A 25,086-nucleotide genomic window follows, 5' to 3' on the forward strand; every position below is an offset into this window, starting at 1 on the left:
CATCACTTTACAACCCTGTGTTCCCATTGTCTGAAGGCCGCTTCCCCCCGGCACACCCACATACACACGCCTACACGCCGACACATGCACACACATAATAATGTCCTCCTCCTCCGTCTGCCTTCCTGCTGATTGATCTCACTGTTCCTGTTAAGTGGTTTCATCTCCTTTCATCACACTCCATCTGGATCTATCTTTTCAAATCGTGCTTTTAATGCTTCCCAACTTTTTTTTTTGCACCACACTTAATAGTTTCTTTAAACTTTCCAAATGGCTCATAACACCCCCTTCCATTCTCCCGCCCTTATCTCCCTCTGTTTTCCAATGGCTTTAATCTTTGTTTCTTTTTTTTTTTTTCCCCTTCTTGGTAGTAATTAAGCATGCAACCGAAGAACAACCGGAAGGTGTGACTATCTGCTCCACGCAGTATGGTTTATGCATTTTTGCTTGTGGCAAATCGGGGCAGATTTCTCGCCGGGTATCTGCTCATTATATCTTGTGTGAATGCAAAACAGTGGCCCCGGTAGTGCTGCAGTCCAAAGCCAATGTTTTTGCCGGAGGCTAAATGTAACCATCTGTTTAGGAATTGTTGATAAAGGACAGATAAATCAGAAGATCAAGATTAAGATAGAGGAGAGAAAAAGAAGCAGGGAAAGAGGGTAAAAATGTGTGGAGAAAAGAGTAAAGAAATTCCTGGTTGGCAGCCAGGGCTTAGAGCTGGGGGGAGGAGGGAGCTGGGAGATTTAGGTAGGTAGATGAAGAGGTGACCAGGATGACAGGGAATGCTTCAGTGAGTATTGAGTGAAGATGTGAAGTTACAAAATGAGAATGCATTCTTAGGTGTTGCCCGAGGGTGGCAAGCCGATGGAGGGGAGTACATGGAAGGAGGAGATGAAATGAAAAAGACAGGACTGAGGTATGTACGTCTGGGGTTAGAAGAAGAAGGAACTTCTCTTCAAGAGTTAAACCAGCTCACCCTCTTCAGGCTATCCCATATACGTGTGTGTGCGTATATGTGTGTCTGAGTGAGAGAGAGAGGAAGAGAGAGAGAGAGAAATAAGAGCTTTCTACCTGCCCAGTTAAAGAAGTTACATAAATCTGAGTGGGCAGGCCACTGCCTGCAGCAATGCTCCAGATTACACCACTGACCCAAGCCTCTTCCAATATATGTGTAAGTGTTTACATGTGGATATGAGTATTTGCTCAATCTTTGTTGGGTCCCAATTGCCCAGTGATATCAGAAATAGACCTGATAAGAGATGCCTACCTAAATGTGAACAGACGTTCAAATGTGAACAAGCATGCGGAGTGAGAGATGTATCAGAGATGAGATCAAGCCGACCCCCTCCAGCAGAGGCATTAAAATAGTTGAACTATCTGACCCTCACACATACTATGTGTCTGTGTAATCAAACGGTTTATTCTCATGGCCATCACACACGCACCACCTGCCTGTGTAGTGCTGTGGAAAATATTCACACCACTGAAGTTTACTCACATTTTCTTGACATTACCACCACAAACTATGTATTTTGTTGGGTTTTTATGACAAACCACACAGAGCAGTTGTGACACATGGGTTTTCAAACTTTGCAAATGAGAGTTTGAGAAGTGTGGTTTGCGTTTGTATTTAAAGTTCATCCCTTAAAAAGTCAACTTTTTGGTGACTTTACTCAGTATAAATACGGCTGATGGCCTTTGAGGCTTTGTTAGAGAACATTGTAACTCTGCAGGAGCCCAGATGAGAGAATATGTTGACAGGATGACTATTAGCTGAGCATTCTTTGTTGCACAAAAAAAGCCATGAGGAGTTGTTTTTAAAGTTTGCCACAAGCCATGTAGGGTAAACTGGAAACAAGTGGAATGGGGTGCTGTGGTCAGATGAGTCCAAATAGCAGCTTTTTGGCTGACATACAAAATGCTATATGTGGACAAAACTAAAACAGCACATCATGCTGTGCATAGCATCCCCATAGTTAAATATGGTGGTGCCAGCATCCTTTATGTTAAAGAGATAGGGAAGAGTTCATGAAAAGATGGATTGACAATTCTGGAAGAAAAACTATTGAGTGAATGATACACATAAATCTTACTGGACGACAAAATTAACACATGACCAGAGTCTTTTGAGTAGCCCAGTCATTGTCTAGATCTGAATCAAATTGACAATCTGTAGCAAAAACTGAGACATGGTTTTCACAGATTGACTCCATCCAGTCTTTATGAGCTCAAGCTGATTTTCAAAGAACATGTAGAAAAGGTATGTCTCAAGATTTGCAAAATTCATGAATACATACTGTATCCCCCAAAAGACTCCCAGCTGTAATCAAAGCCACAAGTGTTTCTGCAAAGTATTCTCTCAATCTTCAGACATTTTCTTTTCTAAAAACTATTGAAAACCATGTGTAATTCCACTTCAAGGTCAGGCATTAGGTAAACCCCATTAAAGATGTGGCTGTAATGTGAAAAGATGTGAAAGTATCCCAGTTGTTTAAGTCCTTTTGTAAGACACTGTAAGCCAGGAGAATTTTAATATTTTTACTCATTCATATAGATGCTCACAAAGCCAAACAAACTTTGCTTTAATGATTCAAGCTACACTCGAAATCAATGGCTTGTTCCTAATATATCACAGTAATTGCACTGCATTACCATAAAGCTGGTTCTTAATATCCCAACAGTGCAGCGGCACAAATCAGACATACATTATTTAAGAGTCTCTCTCCTCTTTTTGAACAATAGAGTAGTATTATGAGAATGGCTACCAACAGCACTCAAGGAAGAAGGGAAAACAAAAAACTCTTTTGTTGAACATCACCCACACTATTAAACTTGAAAATAAGCACACAGTCCCCCAAAAACAAAAAAAAAAAAAAAAAAAAAAACTGTAATCAAAGTAATGCAAATCTGCCTGCCAATTAAGGCCCCAAACAGCTTTCCATGAGGATGAAACGGTAACCTCTAATTGGCTGGATAAGTGAATGCTTACATCTGAGCCGAGAACCTGAGACGGCTTGGAAAAATATGCGCATCTCATGTGCCTTGCCTGGGTCCGTGCACAGAAACACACAGCTGTAGTGAGCATAGTGTTGAGATCACAGACAATTCATGCACGGTCAAGGGGAGTCACACAAAGTATCACCGGTAAGATGAGACGCAACGGCTGAGTGTGTCGACACAGATATGGCGTATTGTCTGGTGGGGGTACACACACACACCCCACACATGCTCATTGACCGGTCAGTCCCTTTTAAAAGTATGAATAAAGCTTTGGTCGCAGTGCCGTGTTAACATGAAAGCTTTCACGGTTGTTAAAAAGAGCAGGCTTTGATTAGAATGTGATGTGTGAAAGTGTTTCTTAATGCCGGCCCGTGCTGACAGCGGCGCTTTTAAATCCAGCAGAGCCGATGCAGGGAGCCTTCCGTCAAAAATATGTTGAATCGACGGTTTCACCTCAACAAACTCCCCCTGGGTTCTTTTACTTTTCAGGGGGTTTTTTTCCAGAATTTGTTAAAAGACAGGAGTCAAGCGTGTTCACCAAGCGCATCCACATTTAAGTAGATCTGAACCACAAAGCTGCCGCATCAGTGGGGTTTCAAGGATGATCAAACACTGAATTTGAAATTGTTGACTAAAATACTAACTGAATGTAAAAAACCCACTGGTTTTATTTTCATTTGAGTTATCAGACACTGTTGCAACAAAAAAGGATCTTTGTAACTTTTACTAAAGCAGTGCTGCTAAAAAGCAGATTGATTATTGCGAGCAGCCCAATAATTAATTTGTTAGCCATATGAGGATTCATGTAGAATGTAATTAAATACATTTAAGGGCTGGATCTCTACATTTATGTAGGCCTCAAAGTTTACACTTGTCTGTACAAACTTTCAAAGTTTGTCACAAATGACCAATATTAAGGCAGAATATGTTCCTAAAACTTTAGATAATATGTTTGTATTCATATTTTTGGCTCACACCAACGATACTTTTAAGTCAGATAACATGAAGGTCTACCTCAGTTGTCATTTCAGGGAGAAGCAGCAGCAGCTTCACAACCAAGTCCAACCATCTATAAGGTCACCCTATTAAGGAAGCTCATTTCAGCTGCTTGTATTTTGTTCTTTGGTCATGAACTTTATTTGATAACCAAATGTGAGGATTAGATTGTAGATAGGCTAGTAGATTGACAGCTTTGTCTTCTGACTCAGTTCCTCCGCCACTATGACAGAGCAGCCCTGAACCACTAATTCCTTTCCTGCTCCGTCTTGCTGTTACTCATGAATAAGACACCAAGGTATGTGAACCTTTTAGTTGTGAAACTTACATCTGACCTGGACTTTTTAAAAATATAATTTTAACATGCATTTCTTTAAGCAGTTGTTTTTTTTGTTGTTGTTGTTGTAATTACACCACGGAACAAACTTACTTGAAGAGCTACTGAGTTGTGAAAAAGTATTCTCCCCTTATTAATTTCTCCAGTTTTTGCTTCCTGGTTTATCTTAAGTTTTTCCAGTCACCATGAAACAGTTCTGCTATCGGAGAATGATGACCAGAGTCAATACAAAATGGAATTTTCAAATCAGAGATTCATTGTAATATCTTTTTTCTTTTTGTCAATTTTACTTTATATGCAGACAAATATCTTTGAGACACAAGGTCTCATTTTCAAGAGTGAGCAAATTAATCTGGCCCTATGTCAAAAAATAATCATTATGGAGAATGAACAAATATTTAGAATCGAGTATTTATGTTCTTATCTTGTTCTGATAACATGAAGTAGGCTGATTGATCTCAAAAAGACCAGATAATATTTTGATATAAAGAAATTCAAAACAGAAAGAGAGAACGTTTTTGACATCCATCTGTCTGGAAATAACTTCAAAGTTATTTCTAAGGTTTTCCGGATAACATTAAAAGCTATCATTTGGAGATAAGGAAATTATGGAACATTGGTGAACAACATTACAGCATTAAAGCCTCACTTGCTTCTGTAAAGGTTAATATTCAAGCAATGCTTCTGCTTGCTTTTCCTTTGTGTGACTTGCTGCCTTCACCACACAACCGCACAAAGAACAACTCAATAATAAGTTTTCACAGGTTTTGGCTAAAGTAGCTTCCCTCTCATTTTTATCCTTCACCCTGCTGTTTAGTAACTGCATTGAATACTAGTGCTATTGTAAATAATCTTGCATAAGGTTTTACCATATGATCAACCACCATCCCATACAACTTCAGTTAATTGGACTGTTTAAAAAAATCATTGACATTACATTTCACCAGAACATTATACAGTGAATGTTCCATCAAAACATTCTGGATATGAATTTGCCAGACATTCCCTTGAAATAGGGCAGACTCTTGAGCAACTGTTCAGCTCTGAGAGACTCAACTGAAAATGACTTCTCAGTGACCCTTTTCTAACCCTGATACTTAAAAATAATTTTCAAAGTGGATTGCAAAAAGGATCCAATGTACACATATATTCTTGAAGTGTTGTACAAGGTTATCGATGGAAAAGATTTGGATTCTACCCCCGCGTTCCTCATTAACTCTGCTCCTTCCGCTCAATGGCCCAACTTTGCACTCTGTCTCTAGTGTATCAAGCACATACACACACGCAATGCGCTCACATATATTCACACACTCACAAGCAAGAAGCCTGTTTGCATACCAAAAGCATACTTCATAGCTTGGAGAAAATGAAAGCCATATTAATTATATCGTCCACATTTGTGCGCACGCATTCACACAGCAGACTTACAGAAAAAGACAGAGCAAAGGAGAGGTTATTTTATGTTTTTCCTCTGCGTCAAAGAAGACAGAGTGTGAATGATTGAGTCTCTCTGCGTCAGGGAAAGAGGGAATGAGAAATAGCGCAGAGGGAGAGAAAGAGTGCACTGTCTTCCTGCTTTAATGTGTGCATGTGCGTGCCTCGGCGTGGGTGTGTGTGTGTGTTTGCGTGCATGTTGTCTACCCAGCATAACGCCCCCTCTGTGTCCCCGAGCCACTCTCTGTCACTCACACACACTGAGCCTATTGTCAAGACATTGGGCGAGGTGCCCCAAGACATTTCGGTGGCACTGTGTCTGTCACAGGGGTGATAGGCCTGAGATAGGTTCACACAAATGCACATACATGCACGCTTGAAGTCATGCTTTCGTCACTCAGCAGGACATTCAACGATCAAATGCCCTTGATGCATCGGAGTGCACAGTCAGCCCCTGAATCAATTAAAGGTCACTATGATGTTAGACGGAATCAGAAAGAATAGCATATTCACCATGTCATTTATTATTAGAGCACATAAAAATTAAGTACATTCATAAAGTAATAGATTTTAGAATTTAGAGTTGACCTATGTGCTACCTTGAAAAGTATTTGGCAGCAATTTTCAACGAAGGTTCCTAAGGACCTATCTTTTGCAATTTTTTGATGTCTAAAAATTGCACCTGAATCAAATGGCTTAATTACCTCCTCAGTATGTGAAGTTCTTTAGATTCCTGCTAATGACCTGATTATTTGACTCATGTGTGTCGAAGCAGAGACACACCTGTAAGTTGCAGGATACTGACAGTCAAGGATTCAGATTGAAGACTCTGGTGCATGGCAAAACAATTATATAAAAGCAAAACAAACCCCTTAACTGTCACGAGGACACTGGCTTCCTTGTGGACCCTCTGACTTGCATGTAAGTGATTTGTGGGTGACAGTTAAGGGGTTTTAGCAGTGTGACATCTAATTTAATCCAAAGGTGTGCATGTAGCATGAACAAGAGGCCTTATTAAATGTCCGTCATCCTAATTTATGCTGATCAGTCCATCTTTTTTGTGAACAGAAATACCTCATGACAGATTAATTTGTCAAGAAGCATTTCTTGTATGCTACTAGCTGACTGTCAGCAACAAAAGGGGATATGCAGCAGTTTCTCTGCTGGAAAATTGTGGTGATTTCGAAGCTTAATTTTTAAAACCTCTATATACGTTGATAGCAAGGGTACCCTTGCTTAATAAGCAAGCACCTCTGTTTAATAACAGCAACGAAGATAAAACCACAAATACAGAAACTACTGTCTGTGTTGTAGTTTTAGCACTCAAATTTTATTTTTTAATCTTGTTACACACTGCTTGGTTGGAGCAATACATCGCCTCAATTATGTTTGCTAGGAATGAATTTCTTACCAGGTGTTGTTACTCTGTAGTAACTTTAGAACTTGAATAGTTTCTACCAGCTCCTTTTTCAGACTGCAGTTAAATTAGACTTTATTTCTTCTCAGAACAGACTCTGTCAGAACTTATTTACTAGCGATCAGACCAAATGTGTGTTTAGACATCACAATGCTACCGGCTCAAGTTGGAAGCAGCCAGGACTCCATAACTGTAATGCAGCTTTCCAATGTTCGGCTCCTTCCAGATTTGCTTGTACAGGAACTGCTCCCGCCAAAGTGGCAGTAGCCAATTTATTTCGACGTCTGTCCATTGGCTATTGTTCTTTGTGGCTTTTCCTCAAACTGTAACAGTCTGCTGGCAACAGGATTGATTCATTCTCAGCTCTGTCTGGCACAGTTGCACACAGAGCAGGAAATTGAACTGAGTGGCCAGAGTACAGCAAGCCAAGATATAGCTCTAAATCTCTATTTTCTCAATGAAGTTTAAATATGTGTTTAAGAAAGACAATTTTATTTTCTGTGTTTTATTCTGTACAGTTCCTGGATTTAGGCATTTATATTGAATAGAATGTAAGTAAATAGATTTGAACTGTATCTCTTAGCAGTTGTTTCAAGCTGGCCCACGTTGACATGGATACGTTGCAAAAGAGATTTTTTGTTGTGTTTGTGTGTTTTGTTCAAACTCTACCATTTTGGTGTGATTCTTAAAAACCTTTACAAGAGTGGAGATTTTTTTTTAAACTCTATTTTGATGGGATATTCAAAGATTATTACAATTGATAACTTTGAACATGGGGACTTTCATTTTTTGTGATAGAAACCATAACAATGTGGAGTTGCATTTTATGGATTATACTTTTATTTGCCTGAGTCAGTTGTGATCATTTCAAATGTAAACTTAAAATGACTGAAAGGAGAAATTATGCAAAGAACACAATTTATAATGGTTTCGAGGTGTTCAACCTGCAACTTATTTAACTAAGTTCACATTTTAATCTCCAACATTTTTACAGTTCTGCCAACTTAGAAAAGTAGCAATTTGTTGTCCTAAAAGGTAATTGAATTGATGTCAATCACTCAATTTACATAATTTGGCCATGTCTACATGGGATGATCGCTAAATATAGCAACAAGGTCAATAAGCTGTTGTTAATGTCAAAATTGCCACTACCCCCTAGCTTGGTACAGGTATTACAACATTGTTTTCATTGGATTCTCAAAGAGCATGCAGAAGTATTAAAAAAAGTTTCTCTTCTGAAGTACTGGAACCAAGTTCAGTCTGGTCAACTTTAAAACTTATGCTACGTAATTTTGTTCATATCCCTCTACACACTAGAGTCCATTAGTCAGCCCAGATTGTGTGATTACACTGACAGCTCATACAGACAGTGGCAATAATACTCCCATTCAAAGAGTGGTGCCAAACAAACAGCTCTAGCAAATAAAGAAAACTGCATCTCAGCACAAGTCGAAGAAGAAAAAATAATAAGTAGCTTTTTTAAAAAGAAATGCAGAGAAAAAATGACCTCTGCTCTTATCCACATTCAGATGATAAATCTATCAGGGTCTACAAAAATAATAATAAAAAAAAGGATTATATCTTGGTTAAAAAATCAATCTGTGCCTTTTTTAGTTACCGTATTTTCCGCACTATAAGACGCACCACATTATAAGGCGCACCTTCAATGAATGGCCTATTTTAAAACTTTTTTCATATATAAGGTGCACCGCATTATAAGGCGCATAGAATAGACGCTACAGTAGAAGCTGGGGTTACGTTATGCATCCATTAGATGAAGCTGCGCTAAAGGGAATGTCAGCAAAATAGTCAGATAGGTCAGTCAAACTTTATTAATAGATTACAAACCAGCGTTCTGAAAACTTTGTTCACTCCCAAAATGAACAGCTGTTGCTTCCTCCACTTCTGCACCATTGATTCATTCATGTTAAATTCTCTCGCTGCTGCTCTATTCCCGTGTTCTACTGCGTGACTGATCACCTTGAGTTTAAACTTTGTGTCATAAGCGTGTCTCTTAATAGGAGCCATTTTGGGGTCTTTACACAAAACCCAGCGTGCACCGCGCGCTTCTTCTTCTACGGGGGAAAATGAAGTCGGCGGCTGCTTACCGTAGTTGCGAGACCTGTTGTGGCTCAATATTGGTCCATACTGTATATAAGGCGCACCGGATTGTAAGGCGCACTCTCGGCTTTTGAGAAAATTGAAGGTTTTTGGGTGTGCCTTATAGTGCGGAAAATACGGTAGTCTTCTTCTGAATAAACAACTTATACGTCATCTGATAAATAAATTGTACAAAAACAGACACCTGTGTGTTCTCAGGAAAACTCATGGGCTTTCTTTCATGGACACGGAGAGGTTCTGCATGTCGAAGCCTTTAGGCTAAGGGGGATACTGATCCTAAGCTTATTGCTGTAGTGCAAAAAGATTTACAAATATGCTGTATTTCCATTTTGTGGTCATGTCAAAATGCAAATTTAATGCCGCTTTTTCCTGCAGTGCAACATGTGTGTACTTGTGTGTGACTGTGTTGGTGTTTTTGTTTGTTGGGGCCATTGTGGAGTTCATGTTTGTTTGTGTCTGACAGCACATTAAGCAAAGCTATCTTTAACCTTGCAAAAAGGAGTGACACTGATTCTAAACTGACAGGATGGATTTCAGTTTGACACAACAGAGCGCCATGGCAGCCCCTGTCAGCTTAGCCCATATGCCCATTTTTACAAAAGACAGGAGCGCCACAAAGCGGTGCGAGTATCTGTGCAAGACAGAGCAAGTCAAGAAAACAAATTTGAGAAAACATAAGGAGAACTGAAAAGAATATGATAAAGAGGATAGTTTGGAAAAGGGCTTAAGTGGAGACTGAAGCAATATGGTGTAGAAAGAGGTCAAATGCTGAAAAAGAAAAGCCATGAGGGATGGTGGGTACGTAGAGAGGGAGGGGACTGAGACCTTGTTCTTGTATCCAGATGTCTCTGAAGTCCCTTATTGACTCTGTCTATTGTTCACTGCAGCAATCCTAATCACTCTCAACAAGGAGTTTGTTTTTGCTGTTTGTGCCTGCTCATCTGTCACCCCTGTGTCTGTGAGATCACGCATCTATAGTCACGTCGTCGCTTTTACTTTTCCATATTCTTACCCCCACAGAGAACTTATTGTCTGCTCCTCATCTGGTCATCCTAATGCACAATAGAAGTGGGTGGTGAAAAGACTATTGCTCACATTGCTCTAATGGTCCAAACAAACGCACACACATTTACACACAGAATGGCTCATAAATTCTGTCTAAATAGCACACATGCATATGCATGGTGTTCTCTCACTCACGCATGCACACAGAAGGCCAGTTGTACGCCACCATCATGTTTGCATCTTTCTTCACAATGACTCCTGTCAGTCATATTAAAGGAGATGACTGTTTTAAGGACAAGCAGTGGAAAGTGATGAGTATCACCATCACTCACACAAGCAGGCACGCCAACAAAGAAGCTAATCAGAATCACGGGTATTTGTCCGGAAAAGCCTAGCTCTATATCTCACTCTATTAGCTTTTGTTTTTTGTTGTTTGTTTTTTTTTTTCCTCTAGCGCGCAGACAGCCAGAGCTACACAAAGGGGGATAAACATTCAAAGGGGCCGATACCGTGAATAGAGACAGTGATTTCCAGCGTGTATCTGCAGGCTGGAGAGCCCAGATGGAGACAGGGAGAAGGGAGAGAGCGCATGGTGCCAGAGTGGACAGCTTGATGGTAACAAAGCCGATGCAGTAGATCCACACTCCCTCTATCTGTCTCTGCAGGAAAAAAAATACACACGACACCTGCAAGCAAACAAACAAAAACAAAAAAAAACAACAAAAAAAACCCCTGAAACTCTTTAGGGCATCATAATGGACATTAGCTGCAAGGTTTTAATAAGTGAGAATTGTAGTCTCCCCGCAAGAACACGTTTTAAGGGACAGGTATGCCAGAAGGCTGTTGGGAGTGGCAGTCCCAGCGTTGGCCACACGGTGGCCTGCAGAAGACTGCAGCAGTCTGAGGAGGAGCGCGAGGAGAGAAAGAGAGGGTCCGCATAGTGTCGATCAGATGACCTCGCTGCTGCAGTTAATGTTCTCTGGCGCTCAGACACAAGGCTGAAGCTCTGCCGTATACTGCAGGGCTGCTGTTCTACAAGCTGCCGTGACGGAGGGGATGGTGGCTGTTGGGGTGTGTGCGAGTGTGTGTACAAGGGAGCAGAGAGATTAGCAAGGTGGAAAAGTAAAAGAGGGAAAGCGAGAGCATGACACCAAGAAGGTGTGTGTTATCAAAGCAATTTTCCGTTTCTGTTAGCAACTCTTTTTCCTTGCATCATTCTTTGTCTACTTCATCCTCTTTTTCTCTTTGTCCCGTTCTGTTGCCCTCATCACAATCCCCCTCTCCTGCTGCCGCACTTGCCCCCCTTTTCCAGTACCTCATGCCCCTTTCCCTCCCTCTTTTCCTCCCTCTCTTCTTTCTCTCTCTGCAGTGCAGCACAGTGATTATCATTCCTCTCACAGAGTCAGGCCTGATAGTCAGATACTGCTGAGCACCCTTCTACATCACCTGCTTCTGGAGGGAGAGACTGAGACAGAGGAGAGGATGGAACGAGAGGGAAAGGGAGGAGAAGACTACTAAGATAGAAGAAAAGAAAGCAGGGAGTGGGGAAATAAGAAGAAAGTGTGCAATAGGTAGAGCAGTTGCAGAGATTTGTGGCAAGAGGGAAAGTATTGTGGGGGGCAGAAGTATACGAGGGAAGGAATGATCGTACTGCAGAGGTGGTCCCAGTGCAACATACTGCTGCATAGTTATAAATGTGTGCGAGTGTGTATATGCACACCTGCACGTGTGAGAAGAGGCAAGCAGGTGTGCCTAAATCTTTGCGTTTATGGTACTTGCATGGAGAAGGTTTGCGTGTGTTGTGGTAATAAGGCGCTTTCAGCATCTGGGAGTTAGACTCACGGAGGAAACGCTGCTCATATTGCTACATCCTTCCCCGAGCATGGTTCCAACCGGCTGCGAAATGATTTTCCGCATTCTGAAAATACCACAAAAGACTAGTGTTAAACACAACTTTTTGTCTCTTACTTTATAAAAGCAGAATGTGGTCATATTTTATTTTACTTTGTTCCTGTGTCTCTATTTTATTTGTTTCCATTCAGAGCTTAATAGGTATCTATTTTCCTCTTTGGGATTTTTTTTAGCCTGCAGTTAGTGACATGCAGCTTTCAAACTTTCATGGTCCAAATTATTCCTCCATCACTGAAAAAGCTGAAGTTGAAAGTGACATTTTTTAAAGCCTAAAACTTGTGTGGTTTTTATTCTGATTTAAAACTTTTCCTTGGTCTGGTCATGTCAAAATGCAACTGCAAACTGGAATGCAAACTGGAAGAAGTCATGTCCCTCTGACAAGGTGCTTGTATTATTGTACCCAAAGATCCAATAAAAAAACATTTTAAAAGACCTTCAGAAAAGCTTAAAAAACAATTAAAGAAGGCCATTTTAAAATGATACAACAAAATTGAGCTCTTTGAGAATAAAAGATAAAGAAATTAGGTTAATTTAAAACCTTTGGGATTTGGATATATTTTTTAGGGACATTATGATGTTTTCTCTTTTTTTCACTTAACTGAAATCATTGCTGAACCTAGAGGCACTTTAGGGACTTTGGATTTTCTCTTCTAGCCATACTTAAATTACTTTTTGCAGACAGGGACCATTTGTGTTGAGGAGACAATGTCTTTGAGTTGGTCTTGCCTCTATTTTGTATACTTGTCTATTCAGTCTAGTTAGTTCATGGTGTAACCGGGGCGCTATTCTTTTTGATATAATATGTAGAAGCTGCATTTTAACACCTGTAAATTCAACCCAGCTTTAAGACTAATATATATTGAAAAAAACTATCACAAACATCTCTTCAGGATACTAGCTTATCAGCAGCAAGATATTTTTATTTTTGATTTCACAGCTTTTTTCCCTCCTGCTGCCTTTGATGCACAGCTTAACAGTTGACAAGGAAAATGTTGTAAAAGACTTTCTCACATTTATCAGTAAATGCTGCAGAACAGCTGAGAAGTCTGACCTGTCAACTCAATCAGTGACTCAAAGTTTATTTTAGTTTTATTAATTTTCTTACTTGCCTTGCTGGTATGATGAAAAAAAAAAAACACAGCAACAAAGAGAAGTGTTGATAATTGTTGAACTGTAGTTGGATAGTTGGGAATGAAACACCCTAGATAATCAGGAAAATTTCTCACCATTACACTTCACACTTAAGGCGTTGGTGTGAAAATCCCTAAGCAGACAAATAAGACACCTGGAATGGCTACAAAAATTTAGGTGGTGAATAAAATTGTAAGAAAGAACAGTGAGAAATGGTATAAAAAATGAAAGCGAAGTCAAGTGAAAGGAAGTGTGAATTATCACATAATGTATATTATGTATTGTATGTACAGCACATAGCAATGTTCACTTCAAATCAGCTTTGTTCCATAGCACCAACTCATATCATCTCATGGTACCGTACAAAATCCGGTTAGGTCCAAATTCAATTCAAAATAATCCAACTCAGTCTAACATGATCCAATCGTATAGTAAGATTCAGATTCAGTTATATATTACAGTTCAGTCCTAATCGTAACAGCACACAGTCTGAATTTTTTTATTGTCCAGAACCAATAAGGGAAAAAAATAACCCTAACCCTAAGAAAAGTCCAGTTGAATTTATCAAGCCATTGACATTTTAATAAATCTCTCATCAAAAGCAAGAATGTGGCAACTGTGGAAAGGAATGGCTCCCTTTTAACAGAAAGAGACCTGCAGCACAGCCAGGCTCAGTGAGAGCAACCATCTGTGCAACTGACAGGGGTTGAGAGGACAGAGGAAGGCAACAGAGCAAAAATTACCACACACACAGAGCAGTTGATTATGGGAAGCAAAAAATTAGATGCATAGGATTTAAAGCAGAATATATTATCAGAATAATTCTGTTTGCCCAGGAATGAAACAAATCTAAATCAAGAATTACTGAACGATGAATACTTTTAATGGGAAAGAGTAGCAAGGAGAGCACACACAGCTCATGGTAGCAATAACTCCATCAGTGGATTTGTCCAAAGAGACAGAGGTAAAAATATAACTAATAAGTCAGAAGATACTGCAGTCAATGCCAGTGGCAGCTTTGTTTTTAACTTCCTCCATCAAAGAGACGCAGCAAAGCACACTGAAGAATCGTGTTATTGGGAGCATTAAAAATACTTTATACAGAAAGCATTCATTGTACCTCTTTCAAAATGACATCATATCTTCATAAATGTATCAATTAAACATGTCATTCTGTAAATATATATAGATTCATGTGGGCTTTATCTGCTCCACCTGACTTACTTTTTAGAACTCACAATGTGGGAGGACAGTTTCTGTACTCATATTTGCCATCAGCGTTAACAGAACATGATCTCTGAGCAGAGGCTAAACAAGAGAGTGGAAGTAAAGGTCATTTAGGCTGATCAGCATTCCAGGTATGAACTCTGGACTGTGTCCATGTGGTGTCAACACAAACAGATTAGTTTTCATTGTTTGCTGTGGGAGCAAAGGGCTGTATCACCTTACATATTTTCGGAAAGCTGAAGCTGCAAAGTGTTTATGACTGACACTTTATCAGCAATGCTACTATTTAGGGTTGTAAATAAGTGTGAATGCGTGTTATGAAGACAGAGTGTTGGGCTCTTGCACTAATCTGTCTCTGAAAATATCTGGTTGTTGGGAATCACATTATAAACACATTTTCACTCATTTCATTAGGTTTTCTGCAAAGTGGATCTTTGGGGGGGTTTTCACGTTACATTTGACTGTTGGTGTTATTGGATCCTTCTGTCCACTAGAACTGATGAAACTCTCATAGAATTCCTTCAGTCTGGCCTTTTCATTATTTAATGAGGGTCTCAAAATCCAATTTCTGGCTTAAAGCAAAATCATATTTTAAAAGTAATGCTGATGCTTGGCATCAACATTATGATGTCCTCCCAAGCCCAAACCATTAGGGACAATTGGCAAAGAAATCACAAAGCTAAGCTGCTCATTCAACATGAGGAAAATCTGAGATGTCTGCAGGGAGAGATTACCAAAAGGATCTCAGATATCTGCTTGATTTGTGTGGCTCATTGAATTGTCAGATTCAACATACACACACAAAACATTGCTGTGATAAAATACCTTCATTAATTCTGAATTGTTTTGTGTTTTTTGGACAAAAATAAATGCAAACATGCAGCTACTGCTTGATTAAAGAAAGATTGATATTAGAGATTGACAGATCAGACATTTCCTTATCCTGTGATGTAGTAAGACCTTAATCTCCTGGTACTGATTTTAGACAATTCTATATTCTTTTTAAGAACTGTATAACACCTTTCTCTAAGCACTTCCATATATGGCAACATTAGAAACAGAGTAACAGCTGCTTAAATATGGCAAAAGCCCTGGATCTGGTTCTCCATTATGCAATGTTCGCATATAATAGGAAGCTACTGTTTCATATGACACCAACATTGTATTGTATGCCAGCTCTAAGCTGCATACTGGATAACACTAACTAGCTGAACAAAATATAAACAAGTCAGAGGGTTGTTTGTCCCAGAAGCAGAATTTTGAAGCCAATTCTGCATGACCTCCCTCGACCTCTGACATTGTGCTTTGGAGATCAGCCATAATATGAGCATAAATCAACCCAACCAGTCAAAATTCTACAAGATTCATTGCAAAACCCCAAAATGAATTAGTTTATGTGCTCTTGAAATTTGGAATTTGGACCAAAAGGAGTGTCTGGATACGCTAAAGGTCAGAGTCCTTAGTTAGATATGAATTATACATCATATTCTCAGTATTTTTCTGATTGTGCCAGAGGTAAGTTAGTGACTTGTAACTTTACTTTTCATGTTTGTATTCTGACCTGCAACCTGACCTCAGTTGGCATTGTTACAAGCATGAAACATGCGAAGAATGAAATGAGAGTTACAGCGTACTATATGTTTATAACCAACTAACGAATAAGATTAGTCGCTATGGAGCAACTCTGTCCTGATATTTAGATGATGTGAGACAGGAAAACGAGCCAAGATCCAAAGGGGGGGAAATGTGGCTCTTGTCCTACAACCATGTTTGTAGTTCTGGTTTATGCGCAAGCCGCATCCTGTCAATTCATTATGCAGACCAGAATGAAGCAGGGCACAGTCAAACAAACAGGCACTCAAGTCCAAATACACTAACACATGCACAAAAACCAAGATGCACAGATCCACACACACACACAAATGCATTCAATATGCAGACACATGTAAGGAGAAGAGAGGGAGACTGTTAATTAACTAGAGCTCGTTAATTCTCTTTGAACCGACAGCGTGGAGGTTTACACACTAATTACCTTGATGGCTGAGCCAACCTGTGCATGCACACGCATATGCCGGTCTTCACACTACAAACACAAGCGCTCTCGCAGGCTGACATAACACATCTTGCAGGCTTTTAGACTTTCACACTCGTACACGGCCATAAAACACAAACATAAAGGTGTGAAGTCTCACTCATACACATGAACATATGCACACACTCATGTGTACTGCTGAAAGAAAAAAACTCTTGCCCTGAAATGAATTCTATATTAAGAACTTTTTTTTTTTCTCCTTCTCATTTTGCTTCAGAGCAAGATTCAGATGGTTGGGTTTATTCTTAGCTCAGATCGTGCGTCTTTTTGATTCACACTGATAGCAGAGTTAGCTTCAAACTTGCTCCCATAGAGGAATGGTCCGCTAAATTGTTTGCACAATACTTGCACACATAATCATTTTTACATATTCACCATGTCAGAGAACTGAGGCTGTCATGTCAGCACCAAACTGTAATTGTCCGGATCAAATTAAGAGGAAGTATTTTTTATGTCCGTCATCAAACTCAATTAATATTCCATCAGGGATAGATTTATAGCCCATACTGGACCTCAGCCAGTTTATACATATGTTCATGTGTGTTTATGTGCATGCGTGTTTTCTCATAGCTACAATATTTATGGACTAAGATTTAGCAGATATATGGAACTTTTAGTTTTATTGCACATTTTTAGTCCAAAAAAGGAAGCACACATTAAAATAGTTAATATCCTTTGTAAGTGAAGCTGCAGCTATGAATCAAATTTAAGAATTACAATACAAGAAGAAGGAAAACATCTGAAGAACATTGTTTAATTTTTTTTCCAGTCTTTCCTGTTGACATTCCTCATTATTACACACATTGAAATAGCTCTTACTATAAGAAAGGTCAATGTGGAACTTGAGTTTTCACATTGACTTTTATGTGAAACAGCACCTTACTGTTTGAAACAAGCACCAACATATAAAGAGATTTGCATTTTAAACTGTATTTAGCATTAACATTCCAAATCATCAGTTTCTGTGTATTTTCAAAAGCAAATGCAGCCTCCTTAATTGTTATATTTCCTAAATATTTCACACATTTCCAAATACATCGTGTACCAGGTGGTAAAAACTCAAAAGGATAAAACCATAGATTTGCTGCTCTGCATTCAGCCTTCCTGTTGTCTGTGTTGTCTTGCTCTCCCTCTATTGCAACCTCAATGACTCACAGACATGCATCTAAAAATGCAAAAAAAAAAAACAGTTTCTAAAAGTTTAAGTTTTTACTGGAGATTTCACTTCATTTTAAATGCCTTACAAATGCTGAAAATAGTCAACTTAGAGTTTCCCCTGTCTAGAAATGTCCACAACAGAAATTATTGATGTAACCACAACTTGATAGTGCTTGAGTTTTGAGTTCTGCTCTTTATTCCTTCACAAAAGCCGAGAAATGAATATGCTAAAGATATTATCCTAAATAGATTCTAAAAACATTTGGACAGAAAAACATATGAATTGTATTAATGGAGTCAAATATGTGTCGACAAGTTAAGCAGCAGTGAGAACAAGCCAAAAGGACCAGGGCAGAAGGTCTACAGTGTGCAGCTGCTCAAATGTAATTAAACTAAAAGTAGCCAAAATATGGCATTTGGCAAAAGAAGAGAAGGTTGTCAAAGAGTTCAAGACTTTGAGTTTGGAAGGAGAGCGTGAGAGAAAAAAAGAGGGGAAATGGGGTTTCTGACGGTGGAGGAGTTATGGGTCAATAAACCCTGCTGTGGGGGAAGCAGAGAGGGACCTATAACGAGGTCAAGGACTTATCATCGATCTGCACATCATAAAGCTGACTGGCAAGGAGAGAAAGAAGTGGAAGACGAGTAGAGGAAGTGAGCCAAAGGAACAGAGAATATGTGGATAGTTGTGAAAAACAGAAGTTCAGCTTTAGGGGTAAGAGTCATGGGGAGAATAAATTGAAAATAACATTATTATGATGAAGGAAGGAGAGGGGGCAGCTATGGCCAGTATGGAGGAAATTGAATTAGATGGATTTGTGGCAGAAGAGCTGAAATTTGTAACAGAATGCTCACTGAGAGCAACCACATCCAGACTGCCAATACCAGTAACTCACCGTCGGTCGATGGAGGCCCGCCTTGTGTTGCAGGTTGGATCTCACTGCAGTTTCTTCGCCGATGCAACATCACACACAAGTTATCAGCATTGAAGTTTCAGAATTTTCAGAATTTCACAGTTACTGTTACCGCTCAAGATTAACGAATTACACTTAGTGAACAAACTCTATAACTGTGAAAAAGTAAATATTTAAAAAAAAAAAACACATTGACACTACTTGATGGATCCCAACATAATCATGAGGAGTGTCACAATATTTCACACCTCAACATCTCAGACGGCATTTTTTTCCCCTTGTCAAAGTTAAGCCCATTGGATGTTGCTTTTCAGTTGCTGTCACAAAGTCACTTCCTCTGGTGTAGTAAGTCTAACCTGTTACCATAAGCCATGGATATAAGAGATTTTCACTCTGTTTCTATGTTTGTGACTCTCATTCTGCAGAAAGGAAGGAAGTGGTTCTTGAATTTCCCTGCTTTGTTGGCGGAGTCAGAAAGATCCGTTTGCAGATTTCATTACAAGAGCATTGAATAGGACAGCATCACATTTACCATTTCATTGCAGTTTAATGCTTCTCTATTAGAACTTTCAATGCAAACAGACAAGTATATAAAGAATGGACTATGAAGTACTTTACATTGATGACAAATTCTTTAAAAGCACTGTTTGCTGAAAACCAAATTTGTTTGAGAAAAACTTTGCTTCCACCTTTTTCTAAATATTTGTCAGTAACCCTTTCTTCCTTTTTAGCTCATATCTTGCAAATCAAATTTTTCTGTACTTGATGCAATGCTAATTGATAGATTAGCAATTGTTACACTGAACGTTGGCAAACTTTGCACACAGCTGCTGCTGACTTTGAACATTTTAGTTGCATCAAAGCAAGTTTAGCTAAAATGTAGTAAAACTATATTTTAGTTTTGCAAAAACACCGGCTGACCCTGTTGTTCCTGAGCCTTTATGAATCATTAACCTTGATAGTGAATATTCTGTTTGCTGCACAAAAGTATATTTCTTGCTATATATAATTCATAAAGAAAAATTCCATATGTCCTTGCTCTTTTTTTATACAGATAAAATAAATTTGTGTATTGTAAAATGTGCACAGTGAAATGCTAATTTATTTTTATATTGAGGACAGTGTGCAGTATATTTTATTTTGAATGGAGTACATTTTTATATTCAATTAGAGTTTTTTTTATTATCTTTAAAAGAGTAGTTGGCGATAACAGAGCACATTTGAAGAATTTCTATTAGGTACTTTGAAAATCCAATGCCAAAGTCCTATTTTAATCATTTACTATGTGAGAAACACAAAAAATGGGTTAATCATCTTTGATTAAGCACATGACTCTTATTTAGAAATATAATTTTAAGTCCTTACAAAGCTATGTTATGCAATGCTGTCACACCAAGGAAATGGTTTAGACAGCCTTTTAAGTCAAGCAATAGTGAAAATATTTGTGTTGACATTTCTTGTGTAAGAAATCCAACTGATTATGATGAGATCTCAGACTCACTTTCACTCAGAGTCAAATTCTTTCATACACTTTCCATTTCACTCTGAGTCACATTCTTTTATGCATTTTCTATTTATTTACCAGAGGCTCTCCTCTGAAGAGGTTACACTATACTTGATCAAAGCTGGGGCACTAAAATGAAAATTTTCTTCATTGAAAGTCAAGATGAATCCATGGAGATGTTTTTTCACAAGACTTTAATATTATGCTCTCTGTTACTGTTGTTGGAGTCACTTTTATCATCTAAATATTGTTAGCAAGTCACAGACAATATTAGTTCATGATTAATCCCCTCTTTCTGACTTAATTCTGCTGTGTACCATCTTGTCTTTTTTAGTATAAGCATTTCAAATGTTTAATTTTCTTCTGTGCTTGGTGGAAGAAAAAAAGAAATTGGCACAGGTTTAGCTTTTTATACGAGCCGTCCATCAGCTTCCCAGCAGATTATCCAGAGGTGACATTCAAGGCTAAAGTTATTCCACGGTAATCTTTTTCTTGTCTCTGTAGCCTTCACTTCCTCACCATACACTGCATGTTTCAAAGCAGATCTAGATTTAAAAGCTTGTAATTTTGTAAGCAGATAAGTGAGTCTGAGACGAGATAGGATGGGTGTCATATAGAGATGGGCTTCCTGGTGCAGAGCGATCCCTTCAGGCCAGACTCAGTCATTTAGCTCTCTGATATTTTCTCAACGTGAACTTACAGTCTTATTTTCCATCCAACCTCAAAGCCGCTGTGCTAACAAGACTGGGCTGATTTGTGTTTGAACATCACAGTGGTCGTGCTGCTCACTTTGTGTGGATGATATACTGAAAATATTCACTGAAACCACCTCGGCTGTATACTGCCTAATTTGTAGATGCAAACATCTATATGTACATAGATGTTTCACAAATGCCAAAACACATAAAAATAAGAAATATATATATGATACAAATCATCAAGAAATCCAAATTAAGACACAAAGTAAAAACAATGGAAATAGAACTATTGTTTTTTTATGTTTTTTTGTAAATGATTCAAAACAAAAAAAAATCTTTTTGCTTTATGTAGTAGCAAATGTAACCCGTATATTGTGCAACCATGTCTTTTAAGATATCTCTCATATCAAAATTTCCAGATTTTCCTAATAGATCTGTGGAGTCTCTCCAGGTACTTTGGGCTTTTGAAATACTTTTTTAATCATAAAAACTTCACTTCCTGAGGAAATCAAATGTCACACAGACCTGTAAACTGCAGAGATGAGGTATATGAAGAACTTAACTCTAAAGTGTCGATAACTTAACATGACGTAACTATGGGAGAAAGTTAGAATCCACCTCTCGCTCCCTCACCCATAATATGATTAAGCTTTTACAGATTTATTTATGAATCCCTGAACACCTGAGTCTCAGAAACACAAACAAGGCTTTTTATTAACATCAGCACATTATGCTGCATTAGCTGACCAAAGGGAACTTAAATAGCATCAAAACGCTCATCGTTTATCTGTCTTCACTTACTTCAGTAGAGCACAAAATAAGTGTTTTTGAGAGTGGACTCCATATTATGCAGCTGTCACGATTAGACACCAATCCAGATCAGATGTAAGAATCTTCTGGGCAGGCCAGTGGTTTGTAAACACCAGACATGTCCAGCAGCATTAATCTAAACTGGGATTAAAAGGCATCAGAAAACTTTGATAGACCCCTGTGATTGGTTGATGACTATTACACTGCATTGTAGCTGCTAAACCCATAATCAAGGAGAACATGATCAGATAATCTCAATATGTCTTTGCAGACCCTGCCCAACAGTCTAATCCTCAGATTTAGAATCTCAGATTAGGAATCCTAGATGATTAATCCCATATTGTGTTTGTACGTTGCCTGCAGGGGACCCTTCGCCGGGTGACCTTCTCGGTCGTGAGCCAACCTCAGGACGGTGGTTGCTATGACAGTGGCCTGGAAGACTCAGAGACTCCAAGCAGCAAGAGTTCATCAGGACCACGGCTGGGAGCTCTGCCACTTCCTGAAGAAGGCTACGAGCGCACAACGCCGGAGGGCAGCGTGGGGGAGGAGGAGCACGTAGAGAACGGTATACTGGCATTCCGAACATAATTAACCATTCTGCCAAACTAATTCATTGAGCTTAAGATGCTGCCAAACACATTCACTGAAATATTTCCCCTCTCAAGGCTATGTACTTTATGCCAAGAAAGGCTTAGAGATATTTTGATTACACACTCTCTTTCTATCACACACAGAAACAACCCAGAGAAAGACTTTCATTGGAACCTTGACTTGCTGTCAAGGTCCCAGGAGTCTTTATTCTTTCTCTCTTGATGGAAATGTGTTTTACACTATAAAGCAGTTGTCCTTTGTGTGTCTGCAAGCACCGCACATCAGGATTTCTGTGTGAGCAAGGCCTCTGTGTATTATGTGAGGAGATTTTTAGAAAAGCTAATGTGCGGCAGTGTCTTGTGCCAGAGTCTCATCCATGGCCTTAAGCCTCTCTGTCAATGACAAAAAATTCCCTTTGTTCCTTTTTCCACTGCAAGTCTTAAAAAAGCTAGAGCTGTGGCAGCACAGCAAGGTCACCATGCCAATAGTAGCTGACTAATTGTTGGAGGGAGGGGGTTAAGTGTTATTCCACTAAAATCATGTTTTTTTGTGTTTTTTAATCAAAATTCGAATTTCTTTTGGACTGTTTTCTTTTTTTCATGGTCAGAAGAAGACAGGATTCATAAGGCAGAATATGTTGAATATTTAAAATGCCTTTCAGAAGAACCTTTTACAATTTGTCAATCTACAACCTCAAACTTCAATTTTTTTCTAGAGATTGGGGATTTTAGGAGAGTTCAACACAAAAAATATTTTTTCTACTATTGAAAACCTGAAAAATGTCCATGCATTGAATTCAGCCCCTCACCACTCATTCACTCTGCCTCTGCCCTGAGTAAACACTCCTTTTACTAAACTGGCCTTTTCCTTCAAATACAGCAGCAAATCTTTTAGGGGTAACTCTCTACTAGGAAATCCAGAAGCTAAATGTTTTCCCCATTCTTTGAATAGCTCAAGGTCAGTCAGATTGCATGTATTCTGCAAAACATCAATTTTCAAGCTTTGCTAAAAAAAACTATTAGGTCAAGACTTTGGCTGGATCATTCTAACTCATGAATGTGCTTTGATCAGAGTCATCCTATTGTGGCTCTGGCTTTATTTTAATGGTTGCTGTGGCGATGGAAGGTGAACCCAGTCTCAAACCTTTTGTAGCTTCTGATATTTTTTATTTTCCCAGGACTGTCTTGTGTTTAATTCCCATCTGTCTGACCGGCTTGTTTGTCCCTGCTTAAAATAACAAGAGGTTGCCACCACCACGTTTGGTGGAAGGGACTACAGGCTGATGTCCAGTGTTTCCAGACATAGGGCTTCAATAGACCACAAAGTTTTGTTTTGGTTTTCACCAGATCTTTTCCTACATATTTGTTCTGCTCACTGCATGGGTTATGTTCAACCCTAAGCAATGTTCTGTTCTTTCAGCAATATCCAGCAATGTTTAAAGGTGATTTTTTTTTATTAGGTAACAGAAAAAAGGGCGCTTAATATAATCCTGACAACACGTTTCAGATTTTTAATATAAAACCCCTGAAAACCATAAAAAACTTTTATAACCCACTCCACAATTATTCACATGTTTGTGTTGGCCAAGCAAAATAAAATACATTGACAGACGAAATGTTGACTTTGAAGTTCAGAGGGAGTGAATACTTTTGCAAGACACCATGTGCATTTGTTGAAAATTGTCAGTTATATTTAATGCGGGTGTCTCAGTCAGAGAGCAAAAACTTAATTTAAATATTGTCTCAAACAAAACATGTTTCTTGGCTGGCCTGGAAAAGCCTTGGGAATCTCCTGGAGGAGCAGGCCCCGGGGCCTCAGGCTGCTCAGGCCGCAGCCCCTACAACCTGACCAAGGTTGTCAGGTTAACCAGACGCTCAGATTAACCAGCACTTCTCTTTTACTGTGACCCCAGATAAGCAGTAACGGATCATTGAATGTTTAAATTAATTTAATTGTTTTAAAATGTTTTCCTTGCAGTCTCAATAAAGAACAAATCCCAAGCTATGCAAATCCAATTTATAGTTTGAAAACACATCACAATATGTGTGCATCATTAAAGCTGCTGCCTGGAGAAAAACCAAAAACAGAATTTGATAGCATTTATATCCATTTCTATAGCGATAAGAGTACTGCACATTTTCAGCCAAACCATATAAAACAGCTGTTACTTTAACACAAAATGACAGCCAGTGTCCGTATTATGTGGTGCAATTTAATAAACCATTGCTAAAATCACCCATAAGTGCTTTGTTTAACTGTTTCTTTCTGTCAGGGATAAACATACGCTCAGATTAACCAGCACTTCTCTTTTACTGTGAAATGAAGTATTGTCCAGCACATTCTTGCCACTGGAGCCCTTTTAGCTGCAACATTTAACCTCTCTGCTGTGTTTTACCCAATAAAGTGGCTCACAAAAATGAAGTACCAGTTTGCTGCAAGAAGACAAGAGATTGCGTTATTGCATTACGTAATGATAAATATATAGGAGCTCTCCAAATATAGGTGGAGCTGAATCTACACAGTTAAAGTTGCAATGACTGCACACTCTCTAGTGAGCGCAGCAGCTCAATAGCATATCGCGGATGGGAGGAAGATAGGAGACCTTTTGTTGCTTACATAATGATGAACCATCCAAATATAATTGAGAATATATAGAAATACAACCACAGTGCCACGTAATTAGCAAGTGTATTCACACTGCGGTCTTGAAAACTTATGTAATAATCAGAATTTATTGGTTTAA

General features: G+C 38.9%; 1 protein-coding gene across 1 annotated transcript in view; it reads left to right on the plus strand.

Annotated features, from left to right (window-relative positions):
- The window catches only part of pcdh7a (protocadherin 7a), a 57,229-nt gene that overhangs the window by 25,790 nt on the left and 6,353 nt on the right, over positions 1-25,086 (plus strand). Inside the window, exon 5 of the mRNA XM_028017483.1 lies at positions 22,116-22,317. Coding sequence (XP_027873284.1) covers positions 22,116-22,317 — 202 coding nt within the window. The remainder of the gene's footprint in view (positions 1-22,115; positions 22,318-25,086) is intronic.

This window comes from Xiphophorus couchianus, chromosome 5, assembly GCF_001444195.1.
Source record: "Xiphophorus couchianus chromosome 5, X_couchianus-1.0, whole genome shotgun sequence".
NCBI lineage: Eukaryota > Metazoa > Chordata > Actinopteri > Cyprinodontiformes > Poeciliidae > Xiphophorus > Xiphophorus couchianus.